This window comes from Mustela nivalis (assembly GCF_964662115.1).
Source record: "Mustela nivalis genome assembly, chromosome: 19".
Lineage (NCBI taxonomy): Eukaryota > Metazoa > Chordata > Mammalia > Carnivora > Mustelidae > Mustela > Mustela nivalis.
Genome location: NC_139038.1, coordinates 10,810,599 through 10,821,920, shown reverse-complemented (window position 1 = coordinate 10,821,920; position 11,322 = coordinate 10,810,599). Strand labels below are relative to the sequence as shown.

General features: G+C 49.0%; 1 protein-coding gene across 6 annotated transcripts in view; it reads right to left on the bottom strand.

Annotated features, from left to right (window-relative positions):
- The window catches only part of GTF2I (general transcription factor IIi), a gene marked incomplete at its 3' end in the record, with an annotated part of 104,048 nt that overhangs the window by 6,800 nt on the left and 85,926 nt on the right, over positions 1-11,322 (bottom strand). For all 6 annotated transcript variants that reach the window (XM_082712627.1, XM_082712625.1, XM_082712628.1 and 3 more), the window contains 9 exons: positions 10,716-10,787; positions 9,387-9,570; positions 8,709-8,767; positions 8,256-8,330; positions 3,062-3,163; positions 2,476-2,541; positions 1,974-2,157; positions 851-909; positions 7-87 (listed from right to left, as the gene is read on the bottom strand). In XM_082712627.1, the coding sequence (XP_082568753.1) occupies positions 7-87; positions 851-909; positions 1,974-2,157; positions 2,476-2,541; positions 3,062-3,163; positions 8,256-8,330; positions 8,709-8,767; positions 9,387-9,570; positions 10,716-10,787 (882 nt within the window). The remainder of the gene's footprint in view (positions 1-6; positions 88-850; positions 910-1,973; positions 2,158-2,475; positions 2,542-3,061; positions 3,164-8,255; positions 8,331-8,708; positions 8,768-9,386; positions 9,571-10,715; positions 10,788-11,322) is intronic.

The window sequence follows — 11,322 nt, the reverse complement described above, 5'->3', positions numbered from 1 at the left end:
CCATACCTGGAATCGTCACCTGAATGATGTTAAGATCTTCCACACCTGATGCAGTAGTATTAACGTTCGGGGATGAATTTATTTTTCCTTAAAAGAGAAAGTTTGGATTAGAACACACATAAACTGTAATTAAACCAGCTCTACTGGGGCGCCTGGATGACTCAGTGGGATAAGCCTCTGCCTTTGGCTCAGGTCATGATCCCAGGATCCTGGGACTAAGCCCCGCATCAGGCTCTCTGCTCAGTAGGGAGCCTGCTTCCTCCCCTCTCTCTCTGCCTGCCTCTCTGCCTACCTGTGATATCTCTCTCTGTCAAATAAATAAATGAAATATCAAAAAAAAAAATCCGATGACACAAGATAGTATTTAACCCAATTTTGTGAGAAGTTGATCCTTTTTTTTTATTTTTGAAGATTTTATTTATTTGGCAGAGAGAGACACAGCAAAAGAGGGAACATAAGCAGGGGGGGTGGGAGAGGGAGAAGCCAGCTTCCTGCTGAGCAGGGAGCCCAACGTGGGGCTCGATCCCAGGACGCCGGGATCATGACCTGAGCCCCCCAGGCGCCCCAGTGCTGCTCCTTTTGATGGTGTATTTTGTCACTCTGAGGGATTAAGTTTCCTGAAAGACTGCCCCCTCCTACTCTTTTTTTCTCTTTGTCTCTGTGCTCAGTACAGTGGCAGACACGTAAACATTCTCATAAACAAACTCAAAATTGTAAAGCAGTCAAAACACAACTTTTAATGAACTTTCCTGGTTTTAACTCAGTAGCTGTTCTTTCAATGATTAAAAAAAAAAAAAATCATTGCTGCAACATCATTTCCCACCACACACTCTGCAGCGAGGACACTCACTCGGAGGGCTCTTCGAGGAGGACGTGCTCTCCTTAATTGCGGTCTCAAACATCTCAGGCCTGAAAAACAGGAAGGAGAAAAAAACATGTGCTAATAATCCCAGAGTAAAACATTAAAAGTTAAACAAAGATTTTACAAAACCATTTATTTTCTGTATATATACATTCAATTCGTAGTAACGTAAGAACAGAAAGAACATGTCCCTTGTCTAAAGAAACACCCAGGGGAAACCCCGCTCTGATCATGGTCACAGCTTCAACGAGCTTCCCTTGCCCGTGGTTTCCGCCGTATCCTGGAAGAATCGAGCGCTAGACCTGAGAATGGAAACAGGGAACATGGGGACAGCATGGAAACAGAAAACAAACTGGTGGAAACTGGAGCACGAGTCTTTCTCTAGGAAGACACAGAAGCAGAGGGCTTAGCTACTGCCAGACCTCTCCAGACCTGGTCAGAAGTACAAGAGGTGGCCACCCTGGTTGACGGTGTTGGCTTTGAGCATTTGACAATTCTGCTGTGGGACTCAGAAGCGAACGTTAATAGCCTAAAATTCACTTCCGTTAATTTCCTATAATTCTTGGGCATCAACACATATTTTTAATTTCTGATTATTCCCATCCATTCCAACTGTATTGGCCTAACTTATAGACCTCCAAAGCCAACTGAAATTTAAAATATTCTGGGGGCGCCTGCTGGGCTCAGTTGGAAGAACTTCCGACTCTTGATCTCGTGGTCGTGAGTTCACGTCCCAGCTTGGGTGTAGAGATTACTAAAACAAATAAATAAACTTAAAGACAGAAAGAGAAAATATTCTGTAAGCTGGAGAAATCACGGGGCTTCACAAAACCGAACGACTGCTTAGACCCAGCAGCACCATTAACGGTAAGACAGGGGTCTATCAGCAAGGTCAAGGGGTTATCCCTCTGACAAGCTCCAGCACCCCCTGCCCTCTTATAACCAGTCACGAAAAACTTAAAAGACCCACAGAAGCACAGCTCCAAGAGCTTTCCCCTTTGACTCTTAGAGCTAACCAGGTCTCGGCACAAAGGGGAAGCCCAGTCCCCATGTGCCTGCGTCTGGGCGCCACTACCTCACGGCCAGGCTCCTTCCAGCTCACTGCGCTTACTTTTTGATGATGAACTTAATCTTGGCCTTGTTTCTGAGTATCTTCTCCAGCCTCGGAATGCCGAAGGTCGACGGCCGCCGGAAGGGCACCCCCTCAGGCAGGCCCTCCACGTAGAAGTCCTCCGGGAAAGACTCGAATAGCGCAAAGGGCACCTTCACGGCTTGCTTGAGGCCCAGAGCCTCGCCTGTAAGACACACACGCTCCCTTTCTCTCTCACAGTCCCATCTCAAACTCAGCCTTTTTAAAAAAGTCCTTTTAAAATTACATTTTGCAAGCACTAAAATTATATATATATATATATATTTTAAATGGTATTATTTTCAATTTTAGAAAAATGTGTTCAATGTTGCAGTGCTCAGAAAAGTGGGAGAAAAGGCGGAATCCACACCCACAGAACACAGGTATCTTCCATGACAGTAACGCTCCACATTGTATTCTGCACACATTCTACTGGGAAAAGGCTACCATATATTTTAGTCCTAACATTTAAAAATAAACTTACCGCATTTTTCATTAAAGAGATTTTCAACTTTCTGTTTTAGGTCCGTGATTTTGGCATTCCAGGCCTCTGCAAGTGAAAAACAAGACAGTTACTAGCATTACTTGGCAAAATACATCTCTGCTCAACAATTTATTTCACTGTGCATCTTTAAGAAAAAAGACATAGGTTTTTAGCACAGTCGTGTCTTGGCAACTACTCTAATTCTACATTAAACCGTTTCACTGTATTACTAAAACACTGGCAACAAATAAATGACATAAACTAAAATAAAAAACAAATGAAAACCAAGAAACCTCCCAAAAAACAGTGACAGCCTGCTCAGTGTGCCAGGTACGGTCCTACCCTTGAACTAACTTAGTACTCCTACTCCTCATAATAACCCCAGGAGGCAGGAAGGAATAGTAACCCCATTTCACCAATCCAGAAACTGAGGCACAGAGGGGCTGAGGAGCTATTATAGTACCTTTCCTAGCGCATATACTCTAACTAACCAAAGAAAGAACTGTTCCCCTAGAAAAATACAGCGTTTGTATTGGTTCCTTTTATGTAAAATGATGAAATTAAGAAAAATAAAATTCTTATTTACCAAAGGAAAACTCTCTCCCTCGAGGCTTGAAGGGAACATTAGAACCATTAGTCTGGGTAGGGGTTCGAACCGCGGAGGTTTGAGGGTTGTTGTTATTAGGGCCTAAAGAAGAATTAGAAAGAAAAAATCATAATCAATACACGTACCCCATCACGTGTCAGTATCGCTCGTGTCTCCCTGAACAACCGTGTTAGGTTCAGACCGTACACAAACTCTGCAGTGCAGTGGGCGCCGAGGCCCCCACCACAGCCTCCGTCCACTTTTCCACTTCCGCCCCTGCATTCAGCCACTTTCGCCTTAAACAGAATCAGCTTTCTGGAAGATCTGACAAATTTTCAATTCGCTTAATGCTCCGACAAGCCCTTCTGGAGCCATCTAATTTGGGGATAGCTACGTTTGCTTGTGTGTTTTCCTCTCAACCCTTGAACAACGACAGCTTCGGGTATGGTTGTGCTCTCTCCATGAGAAGGCTTCCTTTGGATTCTGCAGCGACTCTGCACCCCCACCCCGCATTCTCAGTACGAATCAGAAACAATGTCGTGAGAAACCGGTTGCTCTTCCACTGAATGAAAAGAACTATTAGTTTAAGTTATTCTTATAAATCCCAAGCCCTGACTCCTCTTTATGTAGAGGTCACCTAATGCTTAAATAGTAAGTTTATTTTAATCTGAAGAATTTTTAAAAACATAATAGCCAAAGTAATGGGAAAATAAGAAGAAATTAAGTTTCTTCAAATCTGTTAAGAAAATAACCAACATCCTAAAGATAGGTCTTTCAACTCCAAATTTCCCACTTTGCAGAATATCTGTATAGACTCTGGGCTTTCAGGGGGCCTCTGAGTCTTGACTTCGGCTCAGGTCACGATCTCAGGGTCCTAGGACGGAGCGGTGCACCGGGCCCTGAGTCCAGCGGGGACTGCCGGAGACTCCCAGCCCCCTGCCCCCAGCACAGCATGCTCTCTCAAATGAAATAAAATCTTTAAAAAAATAAAAAACACCCTCTGGGCTTTCACCTGAACCGCCTTGCTACTGAGCTACCTACTTCCTATGCTGTCCCCCGTGGAGAACAACATCTGCAGCGACACGACCAACAGCTACGGCTTGGTCGCTGCCCCGAGCGCACCCTGCTTTCACAGGACACACGTGCCCGCCGTACGTGTGGGCACCCTGAGCCCTGGGGGCTACGCAGCCTGCAGCCAAGCACACAGCACGCGGTGGGGCTGGGGTCCCCACTGCGGGGTCTGGCTCCTCGGTCCTCACCACTAGTCTCTGATGCGCCTGCGGGCCAGAACCTGACTCAAGCAACACAAGCCCCTGACGTGCGCGCGGCCGCCACTTTCCATCTTGTGAACTCGGCGTAGACACGGCCTCGGCATCCTCGGGCGTGTGGGAGGGGAGGATGGCAGCGGGGGACTCAAGGCGACTGCATCTGTCATGCTCTAGAACACGTCGGGGGGCGCCTGGGCGGCTCCGTCGGTTAAGCACCAGACTCTTGACTTCAGCTCAGGTCGCGATGCCAGCGTTCTGAGATCGGGCCCTCACTGGGCTCCTCCGCACCTCCGCACCTCCCCACTCACAAGTGCGCGCTCTCTCTACAACAAATACGAGAGCCAAGTGCGCAAAGGCGAGCTGTCTCTCGCAGCCTGGACTCGCCAGGAGGGACAACCACGACGAGGCCATCAGTCCGCCCGTGCCCGCAGCCCTGCAAAGGGCTACTAAGGCCAGCCGGCTCACCCCTCTGCTTGGGCTCCGCACTGGTGAAGCGAGCCTGGAGTGACAACGGGGTGACACGGGAAGGCACTTGGGAGCAGCAGGTGGAACGGACTGCCTGAAGTATCTAGATCTCAGTCTACATTAGTAAGGCAGGATTCAGGTTTACAGTGAAGTGAAAAAGCACCACGCCCCCCACCGGGAAAGCTAAATTTAAAACGATGACAGTGCCGAGGACCCGGAGGACCGGTGGCAAGTGGCACGCGGCAGCTCCTGGCGGAAGTGTGAAGTGACAAAAGCGCCCCCAAGAGCTGCCGGACGGCCCCGAGGCCCCTGACCAGCTCCACGACTCTGCTCCCCGAGAGGACACAGGCCGCGCTTTGCTCTCCAGCGTCCGCAGTCTCGTTCTCAGCCAAGGCTGGAAACAGACCCGAAGTCCGCTGACGACCACGTAACAAACACGGGGAAGCCACACCATGGAGGGTGCTCGCCGTGACAAGGGGGCACGGCGCTATGCCACGAGTGTAGAACCGAAAAGCCTTATGCTGTGAAAAAGCAGCCAGTCGCAAAGAGCAGAGCTGACAGGACTGCATTCACACGGAATTCCGAACAGGCCAAAGCATTCCGTGGGCCGAAAGCAGACGGGGCGAGGCTGCGCCTGGGCCCAGCCGGGAGAACTGACTGCTGAGGTGCCCGGGGGGCGGGGCAGGGAGCTGGTGACGATCCAAAAAGCGAATCAAACGCTAGCACCAACGTTTTCAAAAATCACACCGCAGGACTGCAACGGGTACATTTGACCGTGTATAAATTATATGTGATACATTTATCTTTTAAAGTAAAACAATTCCCAACAAGCCTGATGTACAAAACAGTATTAGTACGGTGCAGGCAAAATACCTCTCCCCTCACCGCTAAACTGCCAAAAAACTCCCGGACCGGGACACAGCTTTTACGACATACATCAAGGGAAAATACTAGCAATGACTTTATGGTATTTTAACAATTACTACTTAAATTCAGAGTCCATTTACAGACCTGGTGAAGGAACAGAAAGCTACCGTGGCACAGGAAATCTACGGCAGGGGGAACGTAACATAAACCCATTCTCTGTTAATCTGAAGGCAGCTCAAAACCAGTTTTCACCAACTCATCACTGACCTTAGTCCACTCCTTTTCAATTAGAAACCAAAAATATAAAGTGTGCGAATTGAGGGTCTAACACTTAAATGGTATTTCTTTCATTTCAGAAACAATGGTTTGGTGGTGGGTTTTTTTTTTTAAAAAAGGTATTACTTATTTATTTGTCAGAGAGACAGACACACACACAAGCAGGGGAAGCAGCAGGCAGAGGGAGAGGGCGGATCGCCGCTGAGCAGGGAGCCTGATACGCAACTTGATCCCAGGACCCCGAGATCATAACCTGAGCTGAAGGCAGATGCTTAACTAACTGAGCCACCCAGGTAAACACCCCCAAAATGGGTTTCTCCGCTGGTACGTAGGATAAACGGGTTTATCACCAACCTAAACAGCATCCCATTCCTATCTCGTCTCCCTGGCTAATTCTACTGCAAAGCAAGAAAAGTTACCACCTTTTACACGAGATCATTTTAGTTAATACATGTATTTGTATTTAATAATCAGACCTTCTAAATATAAATCGACATTAAAAACTTATGTCCAGGGGCGCCTGGGTGGCTCAGAGGGTTAAAGCCTCTGCCTTCAGCTTAGGTCATGATCCCAGGGTCCTGGGATCGAGCCCCGCATCGGGCTCTCTGCTCAGCAGGAAGCCTCTTTCTCTCTCTCTCTCTGCCTACTTATGATTTGTCTGCCAAATAAAATAAATAAAATCTTTAAAAAAAAACAAAAAAACTTATGTCCATACAAGAACTTCCATACCAATGCTCCTAGTAATGTAATTCCTAATACCCCAAGCCAGAAGCGTTCCCAATGTCCACCTGACGGATGGATAAACAAAATGTGGCGTATCCACCTGATGTGATACTAGTTACCAAGAAAAAGAAATGCACACCTATTAGGAAGGATAGCATACAAAAAATCAGAAACAGAAGGGGCGCCTGGGTGGCTCAGTCGACTAAGCGTCTGACTTCGGCTCAGGTCACGATCTTGGGGGTCTGAGGTCAAGTCCCAGCACCAGCGGGGAGTCTGCTTGTCCCTCTTTCTCTGCCCCCCTTCCGCCTGCTCATGCGCAGTCGCTCTCTTATCTTTAAAACAATAAAAATCAGAAAAGAAACAGTGGTGGCCAACACGTGGGTGCTGCTGACGGAATGTCGTGCAGCTGTGGGGAACGGCAGGGCGGTTACTGGAATGAGAGGACCCAGCGCTGACTGCATTTTGACGGGAAGAGGAAGGGTCAATCTCTCTCATCCTTGTCACGTGTATTTAAGCACAAATCTTCAAAAGCAGACGGAGGGGAAGGACTGTAGTACTGGGTCAAGGTACAACAGAGGTGAACCTGGAAAACATTCCGCCAAATGACAGAAACCATTCCCAAGGGTCACCCATTGTCATTCCGCTTCCGTGAGACGTCGAGAATAGGCTTAGCCAGAGACGAAAAAGTAGGTGGCTCCCAGGGGCTGCAGGGATGGGGAGACGCAGCACAACTGCTGTTAGGTAAGGATGGGGTCCTCTTCCGGGTGATGAGAACGTTCTGGAGTTTGGTCTGATGGCTGCACCACCGTATGAATATGCTGAATTGTGTATTTTAAGGAGTGAATTAAGAAAAATAAAATGGCAAATTTTATATGCGAATTTTATCTCAATTTTAAAAACAGCACATGAGCGGCGCCTGGGTGGCTTGGTCATTAAGTGTCTGCCTTTGGCTCCAGTCATGACCCCAGGGTCCTGGGATGGAGCCCCGCATCGGGCTCTCCCTGCTTGGCAGGAAGCCTGCTTCTCCCGCTCCCAGTAACCCTGCTTCCGTTCCCTTTCTTGCTGTGTCTCTCTGTGTAGAACAAATAAATAAAATCTTAAAAAAAGATTTAAAAATTTAAAAAACAGCATATGAGCTAAGTACCATTCTTATGACCATTTTACAGATGTATTAACTGAAGCAGAGATTTTAAGTACTTTGCCCAAATGACGGAGTCCAGACTTGAAAACCCCAAACCTCTTAGCACTCGAGCCTGTGCATCATTCTGTCTCAGATCCTCCCTGCCCGACCGAGAGAGTGACACATACACTGTGTCTGCACAGTGGGGCCAGGCCGGCCTGGAACACCATCTCCTGTACGTCCTGCCCTCTACGGATGAACACCTGAACCGCGAGCTCAGTCTTCTTGTATCCATGAACAAAGGACAAGAGGAACCCAGAAGCCAGCCTCATAATTTGTGTTCTTTTGTTTTTTACGCTCCATGTGTAAGCCCAGTTTTGTAAAAATTCATCTGCATAAAAGCAGACAGTAAACTTTAATGGATAGAATTAGTGAACTGGAGAATCACCAGAAACCTGCCCCCGAGTGGCCTTACCTTCCACAGTGACCTCAATTTCAGGAACTTTTGAATTGCTCCCAGGGCTCCGTGGTCTTTTCGGCGACTGCAAGGCTACAAAATAAGCACACGATCACTTTTGCATATTGGAAGGGAAACACCACCCAGAAGGGGATGCTTTATCACGGCAGAATATTCACACAGCTCGGATCGCTTCTACGAAAACTGAAGAATCCAAGTGGTGATCCTCCACCAGAGTCCCAACGACACGGTGGAAGCGTGAATGACAGAGGATGGCGACCAGGAATTGTCAATGGAATGGTTTTTTTTTTGGGGGGGGTGGCGCCCACTATATAAAGTACCTTTAAAAGCAGAGAAACAAACCAAAAGCCCCGGAAAGACACTAGGCGCGCGACTCGGCGGAATTCAGGTAACGTCAGTAAGGAGTGTTTCACTGCACAGACGTGAAACACAGAGCATGTGACCTCTTACCTTTAGTGTTTATTTTACTAGCCATTCCAGGAGGCAGGTAGGAGATCACTAGTTCAGGTCTAGAGAGAAAACCAAGAAATATTAGAACTCCCAGCATACCACTGGTCTTCACAGCTAGTGAACGTTACCAGGACCAGCGATTTTCTCTTCTGAGGACCCTCGTGCTGTCAAGGGACAACACATTCTGTCGCTATGGACAAGAACCACCCTCACTTTTCCCTCCCACCATGACCTGCTACATGATTTCGTGAAGAGTAAATGACTTCTTCCGTGAAGTGGAAATTACCGGACACTAGTTTAGTCTGGGCAAGTACAGAAACCCTGCAGAAAGGTGCGTAGAGACACAAGCACGGAAACCCAGGCTGCCCCGGAGCACTGGGGCAGCTACAAACCCGTCCTCAACCTCCATTCATGTACGAGGAAGGCAAAGCGTCAGCACCGTGTCTTTGACCCCGCCGAACACCACCCCGGCGAAGCAGGTGCCACCCTCCTTGTATGAAGAAGAGAATCTATGCGGGTTCAAGGACGAGCCAAGGCAAGGGCCTGTGCCAAGGCGGCAGCTCAGAGCTGAGCTCTCCCATCGCCACGAGGCCACCCACAGCCAGAAAACACTTCAGATGGAAACAGAACTTCACTGTTCTGACGCCAGAAATGACTAGATGGGCAAACTGAACTTACTTTTTAACAACAAACTTGATTTTATTACTCCCACGGACAATCCTTTCAAGTCGCGGGATCCCAAACCAGGTAGGGCTTCGGAAGGGGATTCCTTCTGGCAAGCCTTCTACGTAAAGGAACTCGGGGTTGGATTCAAACACAGGGTATGGAACTTTGACGGCCTCTGTGAGTCCAAGAGCTTGAGCTGCAAGATAAGAGAACGTAACACACAGAAGGTAAAATGTTACGGGCATTCTTTTATTGTTTGTCTGTATTCTTTTAAAAAATGTTTCCTTTTATCAAGGTACAGTTGACATGTAACATTACACTCGTTTCAGGCATGCCAAATACCACGATTTGGTATTTGTCCAGATTGCAAAGTGATCACGACGTTAGCCGAGCTAACACCCGGGCGCTCTCAAGCGTGTTACGCAGACCCCCACCGGCTAGCGATCACCCGGGTGCTCTCAAGCGTGTTACGCAGACCCCCACCGGCTAGCGATCACCCGGGCGCTCTCAAGCGTGTTACGCAGACCCCCACCGGCTAGCGATCTCCACTCAGTAGTTTTCTTTTCTTAAGGGGGGCCCCCACTCGATTATTGGAAGCATTTTGCATAGGATAGCGTGCAAAACGCAAGAAGGGGCCTAAAAAATAGTATCTTGAAAAAGAACATTTAGCACTTCAGCGAACCACAAGGGAAGTTCCATCATTAGTCAGAACGATCTCTGTGCTCTGGGCAGAATCAATCGGGAACTATGGGCCACGGCCCCGAAAGCCTGTTTGCCGGTGACAGATACGGGCTGCACCTGGTGCCCCCGCGCGCAGCTCATGCGGACAGAGCAGAGGCAGAGGTGGAAGGTTCGGGATCCGGGACACAGAACAGGACGCAGTAAGGGCGGACGGGAAGGCCCTGGCAGGACTGCTATCACTCCCACTCCTGCCCTCCTTCTCCATGAGCGACACGTGCCATCCACAGACACACGCCCACCGGGTCCCCTCAGAAGCCCCCTCAAGACCGCGCTCCCGGAAACCGCAGCCAACAGGCGGCGCCGGGACAAGCGGGACACGTATCCGCTGCACCTGCGGTGTCAGCCCGGTTGGAAGCGCGCGCGGCCGAGCCGAGCCTTCCCCCGCCGCCTCCCTTGCTCTCCGGCTGGGACGCACCAGAACACGGCGTCTGGGAGAAGCACGGTCCCGCGCTCGGGTTCAGCCGCGGACTCAGCAGCAGAGAGCAACGAAAACCCCGTTTCTGGGGCTTCCTTCCTTCCGCCCCGCGGCTGTGGGACGCGCGGAACACCGCCTTCCGTTCAGATTTCTAAACTAAGACACGATCACTGGGTTTCACTTACCGAATTTCAAATTAAAAATCTCTTCCACTTGCTTCCGTAGCTTGGTAATTCTGACATTCCAGTCTTCTTTGACTAGAAAGCACAAGTAAATGTGGTTAACAACGTTCCTTCTCGGTGTGGACACAGGAGGAGGCTGGGTGTGGCTCCTCCCGGTGACGGTCCTTTTCAGAACATTCCGCTCTACCTAACATACAACACTCTGTCAGCTTTCGGTGTTGAATCCAGCGACGCTCTGAACTTGATTTTGTTTAGAAACAAAACCTCTGGGTCTTTAACCCACTGAGCCACCCAGGTGCCCCCAAACCTCTGGGTGTCGAGGAGACCCCCTGCACCTGGCCAACACCGGAGCTTCAGGAGGACAGAAATCAAATTTCGGTCCACACTGTAAATAAAGAACGAGTTTGTAAGAAGGCTCTAAACAGTGTTTTTCGAAGGTTCCTCCTTGGAGGAGCGCCACAGGACCGTGTTGGGGCAGGGAGCAGCGGCCGCGTCAGGTTCACAGAACAGCTCCGACTGTATCTACTTTCTGTCAGCTGTTCATTGCGTTATCAAGCTGGCGCGTGGCTAGAAATCCACAGAAAGGGAAACTTCACTAATCACAGAAAAT